General features: G+C 41.6%; 1 protein-coding gene across 1 annotated transcript in view; it reads left to right on the plus strand.

Moving 5' to 3' along the window:
• Positions 1–1367: 1367 nt before the first annotated feature.
• LOC106586464 (integrin alpha 4) overlaps positions 1368–22584 on the plus strand; it is a 33531-nt gene continuing 12314 nt past the window's right edge. Inside the window, exons 1-15 of the mRNA XM_014173813.3 lie at positions 1368–1813; positions 2156–2271; positions 2558–2652; positions 5514–5643; positions 5912–5979; positions 6627–6756; positions 7073–7158; positions 11080–11142; positions 11417–11554; positions 12714–12822; positions 13936–14030; positions 14670–14760; positions 15881–15926; positions 16306–16460; positions 17911–18065. Coding sequence (XP_014029288.2) covers positions 1632–1813; positions 2156–2271; positions 2558–2652; positions 5514–5643; positions 5912–5979; positions 6627–6756; positions 7073–7158; positions 11080–11142; positions 11417–11554; positions 12714–12822; positions 13936–14030; positions 14670–14760; positions 15881–15926; positions 16306–16460; positions 17911–18065 — 1659 coding nt within the window. The 5' untranslated portion in view covers positions 1368–1631. The remainder of the gene's footprint in view (positions 1814–2155; positions 2272–2557; positions 2653–5513; positions 5644–5911; positions 5980–6626; positions 6757–7072; positions 7159–11079; positions 11143–11416; positions 11555–12713; positions 12823–13935; positions 14031–14669; positions 14761–15880; positions 15927–16305; positions 16461–17910; positions 18066–22584) is intronic.

A 22584-nucleotide genomic window follows, 5' to 3' on the forward strand; every position in this document is an offset into this window, starting at 1 on the left:
CGGAGAAGAAGAAAACTGCTCAGGAATTTCACCATGTGGTGGAAAAAGTACCCAATTTTCATACTGGAGTAAAAGTAAAGATACCTTAATAAAAATATGACAGAAGATAAAGGGAAAGTCACCCAGTAAAATATTACTTGAGTAAAAGTCTAAAAGTATTTGGTTTTAAATATATTTAAGTATCAAAAGTAAATGTAATTGCTAAAATAAACTTAAGTATCAAAAGTAAAAGTAAAAGTATAAATCATTCTTAATTCCTTATATTAAGCAAACCAGACAGCATCATTTTCTTGTTTTTTATATACTGATAGCCAGGGGCACGCTCCAACACTAAGACATAATTTACAAACAAACCATGTGTTTAGTGAGTCGCCAGATCAGAGGCAGTAGGGATGACCAGGGGATGATCTCTTGATAAGTATGTGAATTAGACCACTTCACACCAATGTTTAAAACAGTTACAGAGTTTAATGGCTGTGAAAGGAGAAAACAGTGCACTGTAGTTACTCCACGATACTAACCTAATTGACAGAGTGAAAAGAAGGAAGGCAGTAGGGATGACCAGGGATGATATCTTGATAAGTGTGTGAATTAAACCATGTTCCTGTCCTGCTAAGCATTCAAAATGTAACGAGTACTTTTGGGTGTCAGGGGAAATGTATGGAGAAAAAAGTACAACATTTTCTTTAGGAATGTTGTGAAGTAAAAGTAACAGTTGTCAAAAATATAAATAGTCAAGTAAAGTACAGATACCCCAAAAACCGACTTAAGTAGTACTTTCAAGTATATTTACTTAAGTACTTCACACCACTGTTTAAAACAGTTACAGAGTTTAATGGCTGTGAAAGGAAAAAACAGGTGTAGTTACTCCACCACACTAACTTAATTGACAGAGCAAAAAGAAGGAAGCCTGTACAGAATAAAAATATTCCAAAATATGCATCCTGTTTGCAACAAGGAACTACATTAATAATGAGAAAAAAAATGGCTATGGGTATGCTTGTAATCGTTAAAGACTGGGGAGTTTTTATGATAAAAAAGAAACAGAATGGAGCTGAGCACAGGCAAAATCCTAGAGTCAAACCTGGTTCAGGCGGCAACACAACAAAATGTAGAATAAGTCAAGGTGTGGATAAATACAGTACTTTCTGAAGGAACTGTATGTGTGTGGCTTTGATTCAAATTAAAATGTATTCGTCACCTGCACAAGATACTGTTAAATCCAGGGGACATATATCTCTCTCAGTTTTAATGGTGTGGATAGAAGGTTTCAGGGTGGGTTGGAGGGTTGGGCTCTACGTTTGATGAATTTGGGTAGCAGCATGCAAGCCGTCCGCCAGAAGTTTAACTCACTTTGTGAAGTTTCACGTGACGGAATTGAGTCATGAGCATGACGATGTGAGGTTGCGTACATGCAGAACGACCGACGCATGAAGAAGCGCAACAGGAGTTGAGCGCGCCCAGTCTCTATTCAACTCTATCCAAATGCCATTCTAAAGTTGGTATTGGGATGTACGACTTTTCTCTGTTTCCGTGGATTTGAATAAACTACGTTTTTATTTTATTTTGTTTTCATCTGCCTTCACTTGTTATCTCTTCGTGTTGGAAAAGTTGGTATTTGTTTTACAAAAATGGAGCGAAAAACGCCGGGGAATCTTTCTTGCTGTTGGAGCTTTCTTCTCTCGTACTTCTGGTGCTGTAATCTCACTGAGTGTTACAATTTGGATGTAGACCACCCCATTAGTTTCAGTGGACCAAATGGATCTTTATTTGGATATTCTGTATTGTTACACAAGAACCAGACAAACACATGGTAAGTGAATCAAACATTGTTGTAGGCATTTTTAAAACCTCTATTCATACTGTAGAACACCATAACTGAATAGGCTACACACATTTAGGCTATTAGTTGTTGAAGAATTAACAAAATGGGTATTCAGTCCCAAAATGTGTGAAAACTGTTAATTAGGGATTCTATGAACACAAGTACCCTTTGACACAACAAACCACCAGAAACTGCACATTATGAGTATCCATGTTTCCTTTTGAGTTTTTCAGTGTGAAGGATTTTTTTGTTCCATATCCCACAGCTGGGGTATTCATGTGTATAAAACTGTAACGTTAGGGATATTAATTTCCATATTGCCTGTTATAGGTTATTAGTCGGAGCTCCAGTTGCGAATTCGTCTTCCTACCCAGCCGTAAAAGAACCAGGAGCAATTTATAAGTGCAGCATCTCGGACAAGAGAGAATGTCAGCAAATATCAACAGGTTTGGAATATCGACTTTACAAACAAAAAATCTGTGTTGCTTCCAAGTTATTTGACCAGCGTGGTTTTGGGGATTTGTGCACTGACATTGACCCATTTCCATTGGATTATAAGAAAGCACGCTGGTCAAATTAACCAGAACCACTTCATGTTTAACATGGATGCCCCACAGATTGTTTTCATAGGGTTTATAAGGCATTATTAAAGGTCATTGCCACCTCTCAATTCACGTTCTCTCTCTCACTCGTTGGTGTGTTTGCTTGCATGTGTGTGTGTCTGTACTACAGGTGTGGACAGTTGTGGGAAGACATGCTTCTCTGAGAGTGACAACCAGTGGCTAGGAGTCAGCCTGTCCAGACAGCCTCGTGATGGCCATGTATTGGTATGTTAAGTCAATCAATAAATCAATCAAATGTATTTATAAAGCCCTTTTTATATCAGCAGGTGTCATAAAGTTCTTTACAGTGATGGTCATGTATTGGCTATGTAGATTAGTCCCAGTAGGGGTAAACAAACGTTACAATCCCTTCTCAGATGGTCAGTATTGTTGTAAATTCCAGTGATATACAGTCTTTGTGCCCATTCCGAGACCGAAATCAAATAATGAGATGGGTACATCTTGTATTGGTGAACTTTGTTTAAGGCCAGGCACCACACCCTTATAGGGTATTTTATTTCCTTTAATCATATCACAATCAACTTTTGCCAGTTGAATGTAGGCACAAATATAATACTTTCTTTGTATAAAAACATTGATGAAATATTTTATTGAAATATGCAATCGAGGCAACATTTAAATATGCACATATTTGCATATTGCGGCAAAAAAAAAAAATTGTATCTAGGATACAAAAATGTACAACATATCAACAATTCCCTCTGAGCAAGTCTGGAGAATATGTCTAAGGATAACCAAACACAATTTGGTGAATGCAGATGCTTCTGAAGCTGAATTTTTTAGGGGGGCATGTAAGAAGAATCTGACTTTCGGAAAATGGCAGTTGAAGACAAGTACACTGAATTTAGACTAACGGCAAACGCCTATTTAGACCCAATCACCATCTCTTCAAAGTAAATGACTAAATATAGACCAGTTTGTAACAATCTCTATGAAATGGGCTTTAGTGCAATTCAATGTAGTCAGCTTTGAAATGATTGATGTATGTCCATTTTAAAGTTGTTCAAATTCATTAAAATGTTGATGACAGCAGTATGATAAACTAAAGAAAATATACAGTACCAGTCAAATGTTTGGACACACCAACTCATTCCAGGGTTTTTCTTAATTTTTCTATTTTCTACATTAAAGAATAATAGTGAAGACATCAAACTACGGAACAACACATTTAACACCAAAAAAGTGTTAAACAAATCAACATATATTTTATATTTGAGATTCAAAGTTGCTACCCTTTGCCTTGAGGACAGCTTTGCACCCTCTTGGCATTCTCTCAACCAGCTTCATGAGGTAGTCACCTGGAATGCATTTCAATTAACAGATGTGCATTATTGAAAGTTAATTAGTTGTGTTGTGACAAGGTAGGGGTGGTATACAGAAGACAGCCCTATTTGGTAAAAAACCAAGTCCATATTATGACAAGAACAGCTAAAAAAAACCTAAGAGAATAGATAGTCCATTATTACTTTGACATTTTCTTCAAGTGCAGTCACAAAAAAAATCAAGCGCTATGATGAAACTGGCTCTCATGAGGACCGCCACAGGAAAGGGAGAACCTGTGTTATCTCTGCTACAGAGTTCATTAGAGTTATCAGCCTCAGAAATTGCAGCACAAATAAATGCTTCACAGAGTTCAAGTAACAGACACATCTCAACATCAACTGTTCGTAGGAGACTGCGTGTATTGTCGATTGGTGCAAAGAAACCACTACTAAAGGACACCAATAATAAGAAGAGACTTGCTTGGACCAAGAAACACGAGCAATGGACATTAGACCGGTGGAAATCTGTCCTTTGGTCTGATGAGTCCAAATTTGAGATTTTCAGTTCCAACCGCTGTGTCTTTGTGAGACGCAGAGTTGGTGAACGGATGATCTCTGCATATGTGGTTCCCACCATGAAGCATGGAGGAGGAAGTGTGATGGTGTGGGGGTGCTTTGCTGGTGACACTGTCAGTGATTTATTTAGAATTCAAGGCACAATTATCCAGCATGACTACCACAGAATTCTGCAGCGATACGCCATTCCATCTGGTTTGTGCTTAGTGGGACTATCATTTGTTTTTCAACAGGACAATGACCCAACACACCTCCAGGCTGTGTAAGGGCTATTTGACCAAGAAGGAGAGTGATGTAGTGCTGCATCAGATGACCTGGCCTCCACAATCAGCCGATCCCAACCCAATTGAGATGGTTTGGGATGAGTTGGACCGCAGAGTGAAGGAAAAGCAGCCAACAAGTGCTCAGCATATGTGGGAAGTCCTTCAAGACTGTTGGAAAAGCATTCCAGGTGAAGCTGGTTGAGAGAATGCCAAGGTTGTGCAAAGATGTCATCAAGGCAAAGGGTGGCTACTTTGAAGAATCTAAAATCTCAAATATATTTTCATTTAACACTTTTTTGGTTACTACATGATTCCATATGTGTTATTTTATGGTGTTGATGTGTTTACTATTATTCTAAAATATAGAAAATAGTAAAACATTATGAAAAATACTTGAATGAGTAGGTGTGTCTAAACTTTTGACTGGTACTGTATTTTTTCATGATGTTTTTTATGTTTTGAAAATGTTCATATTTTTTTATTTAACTCGGCAAGTCAGTTAAGAACAAATTCTTATTTTCAATGACAGCCTAGGAACAGTGGGTTAACTGCCTTGTTCAGGGGGAGAACAACAGATTTGTACCTTGTCAGGCTCAGGGAGTCAAACTTGCAACCTTTCGGTTACTAGTCCAACGCTCTAACCACTAGGCTACGCTGCCGCCCAATATTAATGGACCAAAGTACCAACAAATATCAGAATTGATAGGTAGATGCAACATTTTTATTTCAGCCTGTAGTGCCTGGTCTTAAACAAGAAACAAGACTTGCATCCTTTGCAACCCTACCAGACATATCAAATGTTATTTTGGAAACTAGCTGCTAGACAGTGCTCGCATTATGTCACTTGTTAGATTAAACACAAACGTACATATTTTGTGTGTAGACTATTCCATTGTTGTTACATTCCTCCTCTCAAATAGTTGCATTTCCTCCAACAACATCTGTGTTGCTTCTCGTTCCACAGGCATGTGGGCATCGTTGGAAGAACGTGTTCTATTCCAGGAAAGAAAACCTGAACAAGCTGCCTCATGGTGTCTGTTACAGATACGAGGCTGACCTCAAACAGGCTCAACCACTCATCCCATGCTACAAAGGTACACTGTTTTGCATTTACAGGATATCTGGTTTTTATTCATTAATGCATACCGTAGCAAAACGTTTTGCAACAGAAAAATGAAAATGTGGATTATAAATCACATAAATCAGTCAATAACCGAGGCCGAGTATCCATATGTTTTTGTTCTCGCCATGTCTAACTCCAAGGCCACACCTGTAAGCAACCTGCACTGAGTCTGAGAGCTTGTTGACAGTAAGCTTGCTTTATTGGCCAAAATGAAAATGCATCTGCCACTCTTTCTCCAGATCACCAACGGAAGTTTGGTGAGGACTATGGATCATGCCAAGCAGGGATATCCAACTTTCTGACTGAGGTATCAGTTCCTCTACATATTCTGTTTAAACCTAAAGTTTATGTATATGCTAGTAATGCACATGTGCACATACACAGGTACATGTACACATACACAAGTCACAAACTTGAAATGCACACAACCCATCAAACTGGGAACATTCCCAGAACATTAGTTAAGATTCCTTTTAAGTTCTAGTTCATTTTCTTTCTTAAGATTAGGATGATAACATCCCAAAAACATTCAAACATTCTTCAGAAAAGGTTTTAAATGAAATATCCTTGGGATGTTTTCCTAACATTCACTAAAATGTTGTGCACAACATCTGAAACAACCACCACAGGAAATTCCCCAAACGTTCTCATTAGGTTTCCAGGTAATGTAGTAACACAATGTACCAGTAATGTGTTAAGAACATACTGCTGCAACAAAATATGAGAGCAGCGTTCTGGGAACATTCTTTTAACATCAGGTGAATGTTTTATACAAACATGGTATAATGATCAGCACTACTGGATCGTTTTTATGTTATGAGAACAAACATTTGCCACAACGTAAAGAAGGTTCTGCGAACTTTCACAGAACCAATTTTGGTTACTGGGAAATCACAAACATAAAACCAAAACTGAACAATACTCTGATGTATGTGTTGTGTTATTTTTCTTCAGGACTTGATAATAATGGGAGCCCCAGGGACATCGTACTGGACTGGGTCTGTCCTGGTCTACAACACCTCCAGCAAGGTCCTGTCTGCCTATGTGGATGACAGCAGCACTGTCCTCTATGGCAGTTACCTCGGTATGGGGGGGGGGTAAATATTTGCTCAATTGTAGTTACTGCAAATCATCACGCCAGTTATGTCTGGCGTGTTTTTCTCATCTCTTATATCAACCAGTGCCATCTGGTTCTACAGTACCTGTTCAGTTGTACAGTTGTACTAAGGTTTACAAATGTTTTATTAAGGTTATACTAATGTTGCAGTCATTCCTATTAACGTTGTGATACGTTTCCATTGCTGGGCTACTCTGCTAGTCTGATTCTTTGGTTATATTAAAGTTGTACTAATGCTGTACTGGCGTTGTACCTACATTGTGATCCTTCTTTTCCTCACCAGGCTACTCGGTTGGGGCCGGCCACTTCCTCCACCCTGACTCCACAGAGATTGTTGGCGGTGCGCCCCAGTACGGGCAGACTGGTAAGGTAAGAGTTCATTTCATTCCTGTTTTTTCTTTCACCCCCATCATATCCCTATCAACCCACCACCCGCCTGTAGAAAGAAGCACAGCACCAACACTTATATGTGGCTCGCTTCTTATGACCTGACAAGCTAAAGGTGGTAAGTACAATACAGTGTGTGTTTGAATCACCAACTAGGGTGATGCTAAATATATGATGCATTGGGCATTCCTCATGTTACTGGTGAAATGTATGAAATATGTGCTATTGAAAAATACATGTGGGTTTTGCTCTGGTTGCCCTGTTGCAGGAGAACTTTCCTGCAATGCAGGACATTTTAAACTTGTCGGAAGGCTTTTATTTAGAGAAGCTTTAAGGATCTTGTCGTCAATACATTCGATTTACATTTAAGTCATTTAGCAGACACAGACTATGTCCCAAAGGGCACTCTTTTCCCTATTAAGTGCACTACTTTTGACAAGGGCCCATAAGGTAATGTAAATTCCAACCTGGTGGTCCCAGCGCGCACGACCCACGTGGAGTTCCAGGTCTCCGGCAGCCTCTGGAACTGCCGGTCTGCAGCCAACAAGGCTGAGTTCATCTCAGCCTATGCTACCCTCCAGTCCCTAGACTTCCTGGCGCTGACGGAAACATGGATTACCACAGATAACACTGCTACTCCTACTGCTCTCTCTTCGTCTGCCCACGTGTTCTCGCATACCCCTAGAGCATCGAGCCAGCGGGGTGGTGGCACTGGAATCCTCATCTCTCCCAAGTGGACATTCTCTCTTTCTCCCCTGACCCATCTGTCTATCTCCTCATTTGATTTCCATGCTGTCACAGTTACCAGCCCTTTCAAGCTTAACATCCTTATCATTTATCGCCCTCCAGGTTCCCTTGGAGAGTTCATCAATGAGCTTGACGCCTTGATAAGTTCCTTTCCTGAGGATGGCTCACCTCTCACAGTTCTGGGTGACTTTAACCTCCCCACGTCTACCTTTGACTCATTCCTCTCTGCCTCCTTCTTTCCACTCCTCTCCTCTTTTGACCTCACCCTCTCACCTTCCCCCCCTACTCACAAGGCAGGCAATACGCTTGACCTCATCTTTACTAGATGCTGTTCTTCCACTAATCTCATTGCAACTCCCCTCCAAATCTCCGACCACTACCTTGTATCCTTTTCCCTCTTGCTCTCATCCAACACTTCTCACTCTGCCCCTACTCGGATGGTATTGCGCCGTCCCAACCTTCGCTCTCTCTCTCCCGCTACTCTCTCCTCTTCCATCCTATCATCTCTTCCCTCTGCTCAAACCTTCTCCAACCTATCTCCTGATTCTGCCTCCTCAACCCTCCTCTCCTCCCTTTCTGCATCCTTTGATTTTCTCTGTCCCCTATCCTCCAGGCCGGCTCGGTCCTCCCCTCCTGCTCCGTGGCTCGACGACTCACTACGAGCTCACAGAACAGGGCTCCGGGCAGCCGAGCGGAAATGGAGGAAAACTCGCCTCCCTGCGGACCTGGCATCCTTTCACTCACTCCTCTCTACATTCTCCTCTTCTGTCTCTGCTGCTAAAGCCACTTTCTACCACTCTAAATTCCAAGCATCTGCCTCTAACCCTAGGAAGCTCTTTGCTACCTTCTCCTCCCTCCTGAATCCTCCTCCCCCTCCCCCCCCCTCCTCCCTCTCTGCGGATGACTTCGTCAACCATTTTGAAAAGAAGGTTGACGATATCCGATCCTCGTTTGCTAAGTCAAACAACACCGCTGGTCCTGCTCACACTGCCCTACCCTGTGCTTTGACCTCTTTCTCCCCTCTCTCTCCAGATGAAATCTCGCGTCTTGTGACGGCCGGCCGCCCAACAACCTTCCCACTTGACCCTATCCCCTCCTCTCTTCTCCAGACCATTTCCGGAGACCTTCTCCCCTTCCTCACCTCGCTCATCAACTCATCCTTGACCGCTGGCTACGTCCCTTCCGTCTTCAAGAGAGCGAGAGTTGCACCCCTTCTGAAAAAACCTACACTCGATCCCTCCGATGTCAACAACTACAGACCAGTATCCCTTCTTTCTTTTCTCTCCAAAACTCTTGAACGTGCCGTCCTTGGCCAGCTCTCCTGCTATCTCTCTCAGAATGACCTTCTTGATCCTAATCAGTCAGGTTTCAAGACTGGGCATTCAACTGAGACTGCTCTTCTCTGTGTCACGGAGGCTCTCCGCACTGCTAAAGCTAACTCTCTCTCCTCTGCTCTCATACTTCTAGACCTATCTGCTGCCTTTGATACTGTGAACCATCAGATCCTCCTCTCCACCCTCTCCGAGTTGGGCATCTCCGGCGCGGCCCACGCTTGGATTGCGTCCTACCTGACAGGTCGCTCCTACCAGGTGGCGTGGCGAGAATCTGTCTCCGCACCATGCGCTCTCACCACTGGTGTCCCCCAGGGCTCTGTTCTAGGCCCTCTCCTGTTCTCGCTATACACCAAGTCACTTGGCTCTGTCATATCCTCACATGGTCTCTCCTATCATTGCTATGCAGACGACACACAATTAATCTTCTCCTTTCCCCCTTCTGATAACCAGGCGGCGAATCGCATCTCTGCATGTCTGTCAGACATATCAGTGTGGATGACGGATCACCAGCTCAAGCTGAACCTCGGCAAGACGGAGCTGCTCTTCCTCCCGGGGAAGGACTGCCCGTTCCATGATCTCACCATCACGGTTGACAACTCCCTTGTGTCCTCCTCCCAGAGTGCTAAGAACCTTGGCGTGATCCTGGACAACACCCTGTCGTTCTCCACTAACATCAAGGCGGTGACCCGATCCTGTAGGTTCATGCTCTACAACATTCGCAGAGTACGACCCTGCCTCACACAGGAAGCGGCGCAGGTCCTAATCCAGGCACTTGTCATCTCCCGTCTGGATTACTGCAACTCGCTGTTGGCTGGGCTCCCTGCCTGTGCCATTAAACCCCTACAACTCATCCAGAACGCCGCAGCCCGTCTGATGTTCAACCTTCCCAAGTTCTCTCACGTCACCCCGCTCCTCCGCTCTCTCCACTGGCTTCCAGTTGAAGCTCGCATCCGCTACAAGGCCATGGTGATTGCCTACGGAGCTGTGAAGGGAACGGCACCTCCATACCTTCAGGCTCTGATCAGGCCCTACACCCAAACAAGGGCACTGCGTTCATCCACCACTGGCCTGCTGGCCCCCCTACCTCTGAGGAAGCACAGTTCCCGCTCAGCCCAGTCAAAACTGTTCGCTGCTCTGGCACCCCAATGGTGGAACAAGCTCCCTCACGACGCCAGGACAGCGGAGTCAATCACCACCTTCCGGAGACACCTGAAACCCCACCTCTTTAAGGAATACCTAGGATAGGATAAAGTAATCCTTCTAACCCCCATCCCCCCCCCCCCTTAAAATATTTAGATGCACTATTGTAAAGTGGTTGTTCCACTGGATATCATAAGGTGAATGCACCATTTTGTAAGTCGCTCTGGATAAGAGCGTCTGCTAAATGACTTAAATGTAATGTAAATGTAAATGAATCTCTCTGCAGAAAGTGGGGAATAATTTTGTCTTGTGGCAATTCTGTGCACATTTTATGGAGGAATATTTTTTAATTTTTTTTTGAAGACTGTAAAAGTTACTAGTTCTTAATGGCCTCACCAAATACATGTCCCACAGGAATGTTAAGATGACAGATGGGAGACATTTTATCAGTAGAAAGCAATCAGATTAAAGCATTGTTGGTTAAGGGCTTGTAAGTAAGCATTTCACTGTAAGGTCCACACCTGTTGTATTTCGCACATGTGTTAAATAAAATGTGATTTGATTTGAGATCATGTCTGTATGGGTATTGTGATATAATCTAAGTAGTTTATGCATTTTACCATTCATCCTTAGTTGGCTTTAAGACTTGATGTGACCAGGTTGTTTCTGTCCTCTTCTCCAGGCCTACCTATTCAGAGCTGAAGAAAACATGCTGAAGATAATCAGTGAAGTCAAGGGCAGCAAGGTGGGAATTAGTAGCCAGATATCTTTACGGCCAGGTTCCCTGACACAGATTAAGCCTAGTCTTGTACTAAGAATCTCCATTGAACATGCTCTTTAGTCTAGGACTGGGTATAAGCTTTGTCTGGGAAACCGGAAATGAATGTCTTGATTTTGACGCAGAACTCGATCATACCTCCTCACTGCAAAATCACGTTGTGACAACTGCTGGCTTCATAAATACATTTGATTGATTTGATTGACTGTATTGACTTGAAACCTGTTTTCCTATACTGTAGCTCGGCTCGTATTTTGGTGCCAGTGTGTGTGCCGTGGACCTGAATGCAGATGGCCTGTCTGATCTACTGGTAGGATCTCCCATGTACAGCACCGTGAGGGAGGAAGGACAAGTCCATGTCTACATCAACCAAGGAGCCGTAAGTACTGGGATCTTTCCCAATTCGTTTTTCCTTCAATTCAATACAACTTTATATTTGTCCCCTCAGGGGCAATTAAGATAGGCATGTCACTTACAAGTATCATAATCCACACTCTCCACATAAAAAATACAGTATACGACAGACAACCGTGATTTCCCTGATTCCTCTTCTTGCCTTCTCAAAACTCATTGGAGGAGAAGGTCAGGGGGGAGGGACATTGGATCTTCTCTTCCAATGTGGCTTGAGAAGGAGGTGAGGAGTGAGGATGCGAGGATTCGAGGAAAAACGAATTGAGTGAGATACAACCTTTCTTTCACCCCTATCATAAAAAAAGTTATTGTGCAGTTATTATGTGTCTAGCTGTGTGAGTTTTGCAAATAGCCTTGGATCTAATGTAATTTGATGGTCCATTACCTATTGAAATGTTTCTCTAAACTTTGTGAGGCTGTTATATGGAACACTGTCCCTGAAGATACAGTATTTGTTAAAAGAGAACAACATCAATAGAGACTTCCTACCTCACATCACATCTCACACACATACTGTTATCTTCACAACTTAACTCTGCAGTTCTTAAATATGATAGTAGTTAAGCATCTCATACAATACTGGTGTTGTGCACTGTTATAACAAAAACTTTTCAAAACCAATGATTGGTATCACTTAACATTAAGTTGCTCTGATACCTATGTTGTAACATCTAGACTAACTATTCAGCTTTCAGAACAATGAGATAATTTGATAGAAATGAATATGCTCAAGTAAAGAGATTTTTATTTTATTGTCATTTCCTATAAAAAGAAGAGTCTGGAGTTACTATATTACTGTACAGATGATATAAAACAACACAGCATGATGATAGCAGGACCTGAGGACTGTTTCTATGACTGATGAGTTTGTATTACGGAAAGCTAAACCAGAGGATATCTGCTACATTTATAGTGTACTACTAAGGACCAGGCAACTCTGCATGACATGAGTAACTTTACGTAATTACCAACCTAATGACTGCAATTACATGGAGCTTAGCTAGCTACTTCCCCCACATATCTCCATCAGCAAATTACCGTTTTTTCTTCCCGGATCAACTTTACAAGCCATTACCCTGGGCAGAGGAGAGAAGGAATATTAAGACTGTAAATGAATGTGTTTTAAGGCTAATATGAAGGAAGCAGAGTTTCAGTTGGTGGGAAGCAACTCGTATGCTGCCAGATTTGGGGAGACCATAACTGATCTGGGAGATATTGATGATGATGGCTTTGCTGGTGAGTGTTATGCATATTTTTTTGCAAAGATATAAAGCAATTCTTACTTTATCTTTAAAGTTATAATGATTTGTCACAGTACAGCAAAACTATGATGATAAAATCAGCTACCCTGTACAGCAAAACTATGATGACAAAATCAGCTGCCCTAGCTAATGTGCCAATGTTCTGCATAGTTTTTGGTAAAAAATAAATACAAATAAAGTGAAATTGAACTTGGTGATATTCCAAGTCGGTACTGTCCCAATTGTTGCACAAGAAAATCTCTGCATATTTCAGTTGAATGCAATGTAGCCTGATCCACCAACCGGACCACTGCGCTCTCATTTAGTTTCAATGTAAGCTTGCAAGATCAGGATGGTTGATCAAGGCTATGAGCAATTGGCAGCTCTAAAACTAACAGAAAGCGAGCTATGCCAGTCAGAAGGAACTACACTAAAGTCTGTGGTGATATTGGGTAACTGGGTATGAAGTAACACCCCATAAACCAGCCCCACTCAACACAGAGGCAATACCACCAACCAACCAACCAACCACATCCCCTACAGCTGATCACAGGGCCCCGGCACACTTCTAACTGCCACTTACACTAGCCTAACTGCCAGTTCCTCAACACCAGCACACACACACACACCCACACACACACCAGGGTTGGGGTCAATTCCATTTAAATTGTTGTCAATTCAGGAAGTACTCTAGAATTCCAATTCTCTTCAATGCTTTTCAATTAGGATACTCTGGAATTGGAATTTGGTTTACTTTCTGAATTGGGGCGGCAGGTAGCCTAGTGGTTAGAGTGTTGGACTAGTAACTGAAAGGCTGCAAGATTGAATCCCTGAGCGGACAAGGTAAATATCTGTCATTCGGCCCTGAACAAGGCAGATAACCCACTGTCCCTAGGCCGTCATTGAAAATTAGAATTTGTTCTTAACTGACTTGCCTAGTTAAATAAAGGTTAGAGGGAAAAAAAGAGCACCCTAATTCCTATATAGTGCACTAATTAACTACATTACCCTACGGGCCCTGATCAAAAGTAGTGCACTATATAGGGAATATGGTGCAATTTGGGACGCATCCTAAGTTAACCCCTGACTGACTGTAAATGTGTTCCAGATGTGGCAGTGGGGGCTCCGCAGGAAGAAGAGCTGCGTGGGGCTATATATATCTACAATGGGAGGAAAACAGGGATCTCTCAGACCTTCTCTCAAGTATGTACTCAGCTATGGCTATGTCCCTTCCAGCTGCTGTTTGTCCGCAGACTTCAGGGACAGGAGATTACTGGAAGGAAAGGATGAAGGTGTGGGAGTGAGTGAAGGGAAGAGGGGTCAGGGTGTCCCTCCTCTGACCAACGATCAGGGACAATAGATTGAAGGGAGGGAGGGAGGAAGGGAGGGAGATAGGACGTGAGGATCAAATGTGCCTTTTTTTCTCTCTTTGCTCTCAGACAGTCGGAAGAGAGTTCCTGACTCTGAATTGCTACGATTTCCTTAAACTGTTTGGTCTCCTGCTTTTCTCTGTCTGAGCATGAAGCAGTTACATTTAAATTAGCTTTTAGTTATGGAATACCATGGAGATAAATCAATGTATATGTAAATAAATGTATCTCAATGGGGAATACAACCTCTTGGAGAAAATATAGTTACTGTATATCCAAATACAGATAAATTACCTTACTTGAATCTCAAAGCTCCGTACTAGAAAAAAATCTGAAATGTGTACTGTACAGCTTACATCTGGTAGTCATTGACAGCTCTCTTGGTTTGGGAAACAAAATGAAGTGTATGAAGTGTGTAAAGTACAGAGGGTTAGCTGTAAGAATAATCAAGCTGTTCTTGTTCCATCATCAGAGGATCACTGGCTCTGTTCTGGGTAATGAGTTAAAGATGTTCGGCCAGTCTGTGTCAGGAGGCATCGATGTTGATGAAAACGGTTACCAAGGTAACGATCCCTTTCTTGACTGTCAACGTTGTGTACAGTGCTTCCCTCCAGTACAATGTTTGAGTCTGTCTCAGTTTCTCTACTGTCGACTAGAACAGAACACACTGTAATGTGCTGTTATTATGTCACACATGCTGTGCCTTAAATTAGTAAGGTTGTCAAAACATGGCGGTGGTGGGAACAGAACTGAGGACAGGGGACGGGAAAATGTGTGTGAGTGTGTGTGTGTGTGTGTGTGTGTGTGTGTGTGTGTGTGTGTGTGTGTGTGTGTGTGTGTGTGTGTGTGTGTGTGTGTGTGTGTGTGTGTGTGTGTGTGTGTGTGTGTGTGTGTGTGTGTGTTGGCTACTACCCGGGGAAAACCAAATTGGGCAGTGGGAATATCCTGGGGTTTAAATTAGGGTCACTAGTGATGGTTGTCTGCTTACTCTCTGCTTCTCATCTTCGCGTCTTCCACTAGTGACACACTGTGAACTAAACAGGATATATGGTAGACTGACAGAGAGATGTAGACAGTTAGTCATCTCTTAGCTAGTCATCTCTTAGAACTGGTACATTGTAAAGTATTGTGTACTGTCTGTCAATAAAACATTTCATTCGTTTTTTTCATGTGTTATTTGTTTTAATTGTTGTTTTATAGATTGATTTGTAACGCAAGTGTTAAATACTTATCTAAAAACAAAACGCATCAGTTTATTACCACACTGTAAAATAAGTCCTGTTGTTTTTATGGTAGCTTACTGGCAGACAGTTACCTGTAAGTTACTGTAGGAAAAAAAGTACAGTATGTTACAATAACTTCCAAAGAAACATTGGTTTAACAGTACATTGCTGTAAAGTTTATAGGAGTTTTTGTTACAGTGCAGTAAACTGTGTGAATACATTTTGTCTGCAGGCTGATGTGGATTGAATGAACAAACGAACAACCGAATGACTGACTGAATGAACAAATTAATAAATTAAAAACATTCCACTGATGTCTTATGAGTGGTTCTAAACTGAGTAACAAATTGGTTTAGAGCTTTAACAAGTCTAGAGAGCCTTGCAGCCAGATAGGCCTATAGCAGGAAATTGCATGTTCAAAGTAATGACAGCTATCTATCTGCATCTCTCTAAACTACAGATGTAGCAGTAGGGGCCTTCCTCTCAGACTCAGCTGTGGTTCTGAGGTAAGAACTGTGTTACATATCACATTACATCCACTAGATAACTAGTCTCTGAAACTAGAATTACTGCATTTATGTCAGAGATGTCGGATAGAAGTTACGCTTTCAATGGACATTGGTAAACATTTTATCTTACATTTCATTATTTAACTTTCTGAATATGACCTCAGTGAAAGTGGCCTGGCCCATGTATTTGACCTGTATAGTTCCCTGGCCATTTGTACCTTTTGTAATACCTTTTGGTTTGTAGATTTGTTTGTCTTCTGGCCCATATACTGTAGCTCCCATATTCTAATGCAAATGTACAATTGTATTTGTTTTGACACAGAGTGTTGATATGTTGTTTTCATGTTGTTGACATGTTGTCGTCTCCCTGTGCCAGGACTCGTCCAGTGATATTGGTAGAAGCCTTCATGCCCCTGCCTGTCAGTGTAAACCGCTATATAGCGCTGTGTTCTGACAACGGTCTTCCTGCTGTCTGCATCAATGCTACAGTCTGCTTCAGGGTCCATGCTCGACACTTCACCTCTTCAATAGGTGAGCAGACCCTCTAACCGTGCCCCTGGATCCCTCATAGCCCTGCACTGTGAAAACAACTTGTCTGTTTGCATTGTGTTAATCGTTACATTAGTGAAGGTTATGTGTGCAGTGGCACTTACAAACAAAAGCCAGTTTTGGTTTGAGTGTGTGTACTTAATAGTGACCAAAAACACATTTTTCAAACATGCTATAGTAATGTGAGCATTACTATACTACTAGTTTGTATGTGGAAAATGGTATAATGCACAAAGTCTAGTATAGGAAATAGTTATGAAAGCCCCTGACCTGGACTAGTTGTCTGAAAACACTGTTGTGTCGGAGACAGACTTTTTCTGTTTCCTTATCACTGTCAGTCCTTCCATCTTATCACTAGTCCCTGAGGCATGGGCAGTTGGTTAGTATGTTAACCCTGCCTTAACAAGGGTTATCTCTGCAGAGCATTCCTGTGGTGAAAGTGTCTGTTAGAGCCTGTAAGGCTCTGGCACAGCCCTGTCCTGATAGATAGAATGATGTTGTCCATCTAGGGTACCATGTTTTTAACCGCCTATGATCCTCAACATTATGTTTTTGGTGGGATTTTAAATGGTGAATTACAGAAATGATTTAAGTTATTCAAAGTTATCTGGTATCGCTATGAAACATCACTGTCCTTTGATAGTAAACGAAAATGACTAATTTGAAGTGTCTTGCGAAATAAAACACAAGTCAATGTTATCCTCATTCAAAATATGTTTTCTCCATCTATAGTATATTTATGATTAGGGCTGGGTCTGGAGTTGTGGCTGGGGCTGAGAAAGAGGCTGGGTCTGGGGCTGAGGCTGTGTCTAGGGTTGATGCTGTCTAGGGTTGATGCTGGGTCTAGATCTGTATGTCTGGGGTTGAGCCTGGGTCTAGGTCTGTATGTCTGGGATTGAAGTGGGTCTGGGATTGAGGCTGGGTCTAGGTCTGTATGTCTGGGGTTGAGGCTGGGCCTAGGTCTGTATGTCTGGGATTGAGACTGGGTCTAGGTCTGTATGTCTGGGGGTTGAGGCTGGGTCTAGGTCTGTATGTCTGGGGGTTGAGGCTGGGTCTAGGTCTGTATGTCTGGGGGTTGAGGCTGGGTCTAGGTCTGTATGTCTGGGGGTTGAGGCTGGGTCTAGGTCTCTATGTCTGGGGTTGAGGCTGGGTCTAGGTCTGTACATCTGGGATTGAGGCTGGGTCTAGGTCTGTATGTCTGGGGGTTGAGGCTGGGTCTAGGTCTGTATGTCTGAGATTGAGGCTGGGTCTAGGTCTGTATGTCTGGGGGTTGAGGCTGGGTCTAGGTCTGTATGTCTGGGGCCCTGGTTCATGTCAACTCTGGGTGCTCTCTGAAACATAATATTGTTACCTCAATGCTTCCCTCTCTCACCCTCCTTTCCACCCTCTCTCCCTCCCACACTCCACCCCCCTCACTCACTCTCACCCATAGTGCTCCAGTATAATCTGACAGCAGACACGCAGCACAAGGAGTCCTTCCCCTCACGTTTCCATTTCCACGGAAACGGGACGTCCAACACTACAACAGGGCGGGTCAAGACCAGACACGACCAGCTGACCTGCGTCCCCCACCAGGCATTCATGAGGGTGAGTAAGAGGTCAGGGGTAAGGGGTCGGGATGTGAGGGTCAGCAGCTGTAACCACTGAGAACTGTTGTCAGGTATGCAATGACATCAGGTCAGTTTAGAACCCCAGCCCAGACACTATAATCACTAACTCAGAGTCAGTTATTGTAAGACCCTATGTGTGGCGTCATTCTGCTTGACATCAAAGCACTGACCTCAAGTCAGTTTAGACTGTGGAGTCAATTATTAAAATATCAGCATGCTACTGCCAGGCATCAAAGAACTGACTTCAGGTCAGGTCAGCATGTTACTGATAATGATCAAAGAACTGACTTCAGGTCAGGTCAGCATGCTTTTTTTTTGTAGTGTATTTTTTGTATTTTTATTAGCCCCCCCTTTGGAGGACAAATGTTTTAGTTTTTTTTACTGCTTTTCTGCTACATATACATACATTTTACATAGACATTTTAAATACACATTTTATATACTTTTATATAAAGCAGTCAAATAACAATAAAATAATAATACATTACCAAACATAAGCTCTTTAATTCCAACCCTCACCCACCTATCACCATCGACCACCCTCGTTTGGTTTCCATGTGCCATATATTTTTAAATTGTGCTGTGATGTTTTACATAATTATTTAACCTTTCTAATCATGTATTATCCACAGATTGTGAGCTAAAGATGAAAACCTTTCCTACGAGTATTATTTAATTATTTATTGACTGACTATGGCTTTCCAGATCGCCCAACACTGCTATTTGTAAGGTTAATTTTCAGTGCATGTTGTGATTTTTTAACCATTCCTGAACCTGTGACCAGAAACAAGCTACATAGGGGCAATACCAGAATAAATTATCTATTGATTCTGTCTCTTCGCAGCAAAATCTACAGAGCTGAGATTGTTGTATGCCCCATATATATAGCATTCTGTTGGTGGCAAGAATTGTATATAATAATTTAAATTGGAAAACTCTAAGTGTTGAATGAAGTGTATTTTTTGGTACCAGTTCATAAACCATGTGCCATGGAATTGGTACATCAACAATCTCTTCCCATTTATTTTGCAACCTGTATGGCGCAGCTGTCAACATATTTGTCCTCAAATGAAACTGGTATATTTTTCTATTTATGCTAGTTCCTTTCAGCCAATTTGTATCTTTAATATATGGCAGGCAAACAAGTTCCCTACTTCTCCCTTTTCCCCTTGCCTCCTCCATTTTTGTGGTAATGCTGCAATCAGTTGGTTGTAAATTTGGATTGAGCAGATATTCACATATATTTTCGATAGCTGCATATGTGACATAACTCCTCCGTTTCTATTCATAATATCGTTAATAAATATAATACATTTTTTGCAATTTTTTCCATAAAGAATGTTTTATTTATTAATCAGTATATTTGAGTTTAACTACAACGTTTGTTGTAATATTTGTTCTATCTTTTCTGGAGGATAAAACTGAAATTGTAACCAACTTTGTATGGCTTGTTTGAGAAAGGGCGATACTTTAAACAAAATGTAATTTTCATTTAGTCGGAAATGACAATTTGTAATCTGTATAAAGGTAAAAAGGCCATTTTTGAACAAAGAATGAGCCTTTCTTAATAATCTATTGGAGAACCATTTTGGGTTTAAGTAATATGTATGTATGAGTGAAGCTTTAAGTGAGAGGGTTAGAGCTTTAATATTTAATAACTTTAGCCCCCCAAACTCATATTTATTATATAAATAGGCACGTTTAATTTTGTCTGACTTAGCATTCCAAGTAAAATTGTATCTTTTTTGCTCATATGATTTATAAAATGAGTCGTCTGGAGTAGGCAGGGCCATTAGTAAGTAAGTAAACTGTGATAGGACCAAAGAGTTAATCAATGTGATTTTTCCATAAATAGACAAGTATTTCTCTCTCCATGGTTGCGGAATCTTTTGTATTTTTGCTAACTTCCCATTGAAATTGTTTGTGGTAAGTTCATTTATATTTTTTGAGATGTGAATACCAAATATGTCTACTTCACCATCTGCCCATTTTATTTGTAAACTACAAGGGAGTGTAAACACTGTATTTTTTAAAGATCCAATACGTAATATGGTACAGTTGTCATAATTAGGTTTTAATCCAGAGAGGCTAGAAAACTGATCAAGATCTTCAATGAGACTGTGCAGGGACCAGATTGTGGACTTAAGAAAAAACTAAAGTCATCGGCATACATCAACACTTTTGTTTTTATCCTCTGGATTTCTAACCCTTTGATGTTCTTTTTGGATCTAATTTTAATAGCTAGCATTTCAATGGCCATAATAAAAAGATATGAAGATAACGGACAGCCTTGTTTTACTCTTAAAAGCTCAATACTTTCTGAGAAGTAACCATTATTTACTATTTTCCATCTGGGGTTGCTGTATATAACTTTAACCCATTAAAGTAATCCAGGCATTTATATATGAATTCGAGTCATACTTTATCAAACGCCTTTTCAAAATCTGATATGAAGACCAGGCCAAGTATCTTTGATGTTTCATAATGTTCAATTGTTTCAAGTAATTGTCATATATTATCTCCAATATATTGTCTATGTAAAAAACCTGTCTGATCAGGATGAACAATATCTGGTAAAAACCTTTTTTGTTCCATGTGCTATGCATTTTGCTAGGACTTCTGGTCAGCATGCTACTGATAGAGTTCAAAGCATTATGAGTCAGTAGAGTAGAGGCATTGTCTGATGGTCATAGACCTGTTTTACCTTTTAGTCGATGAATCATTGGCTAGTTTTTATCAGGATGGACCATCATTTGGGTAGCAACTGTGTCAGCAACCAATGACTCATTCAGTTTATGTCTGACAAAGGGGTCTAATAAGGACAGTATGTGACGTTGGGAAGTCCAGAACAACGTATCACGTTACATGGGAAGGAGCATAGTGAACTGGATAATAATAAAGCGGGACTGGGAGGAAAGGAGAGGAGGGGAGGAGTGGTTAATACTCAAATGTCTGGTGGAGCCCCTCTGGACTCTGGAAATCCCAATGAAGGTGTGTGTGCGTCTGTGTGTGTTTGTACATTTGATGTATTTTTTTAAGTGTAATTAATAGGTAATGGCAGTAATGAATGTTATAAACAGACGTGACAGTACAGCAGTAAAGTGGACTGGTAGGGGAATGTGAGTGACTGATATGACATGTGGCTCAGGGGCTTTTGCCTTGTCTTTTGGTCGCCCATTTCTGTATCAATCTCACACAACTCCCTCATACTGTATGCACTTTGAAAAAGTTTTAAATACTGTAATTCATATGTACATACGTGGCCAAAAGTTTGGAAAATGACACAAATATACATTTCCACCTAGTTTACTGCTTCAGTGTCTTTATATATTTTTGTCAGATGTTACTATGGAATACTGAAGTATAATTACAAGCATTTCATAAGTGTCAAAGGCTTTTATTGACAATTACATGAAGTTGATGCAAAGAGTCAATATTTGCATTGTTGACCCTTCTTTTTCAAGACCTCTGCAATCCACCCTGGCATGCTGTCAATTAACTTCTGGGCCACATCCTGACTGATGGCAGCCCATTCTTGCATAATCAATGCTTGGAGTTTGTCAGAATTTGTGGATTTTTGTTTGTCCACCCGCCTCTTGAGGATTGACCACAAGTTCTCAATGGGATTAAGGTCTGGGGAGTTTCCTGGCCATGTACCCAAAATATTGATGTTTTGTTCACTGAGCCACTTAGTTATCACTTTTGCCTTATGGCAAGGTGCTCCATCATGCTGGAAAAGGAAATGAAAAGGCATTGTTCGTCACCAAACTGTTCCTGGATGGTTGGGAGAAGTTTATCTCGGAGGATGTGTTGGTACCATTCTTTATTCATGGCTGTGTTCTTAGGCAAAATTGTGAGTGAGCTCACTCCCTTGGCTGAGAAGCAACCCCACACATGAATGGTCTCAGGATGCTTTACTGTTGGCATGACACAGGACTGATGGTAGCACTCACCTTGTCTTCTCCGGACAAGCTTTTTTCCGGATGCCCCAAACAATCAGAAAGGGGATTCATCAGAGAAAATGACTTTACCCCAGTCCTCAGCAGTCCAATCCCTGTACCTTTTGCAGAATATACGTCTGTCCCTGATGTTTTTCCTGGAGAGAAGTGGCTTCTTTGCTGCCCTTCTTGACCCCAGGCCATCCTCCAAAAGTCTTCGCCTCACTGTGCGTGCAGATGCACTCACAACTGCCTGCTGCCATTCCTGAGAAAGCTTTGTACTGGTGGTGCCCCGATCCCGCAGCTGAATCAACTTTAGGAGTCCTGGTGCTTGCTGGACTTTCTTGGGCGCCCTGAAGCCTTCTTCACAACAATTGAACCGCTCTCCTTGAAGTTCTTGATGATCCGATAAATGGTTGATTTAGGTGCAATCTTACTGGCAGCAATATCCTTGCCTGTGAAGCCCTTTTTGTGCAAAGCAATGATGACGGCTGTCAGCATCACTGACATGATGTTAGCTGGTCCTTTTGTGGCAGGGCTGAAATGCAGTGGAAATGT

This window comes from Salmo salar, chromosome 25 (genome assembly GCF_965601325.2).
Source record: "Salmo salar chromosome 25, fSalSal1, whole genome shotgun sequence".
NCBI lineage: Eukaryota > Metazoa > Chordata > Actinopteri > Salmoniformes > Salmonidae > Salmo > Salmo salar.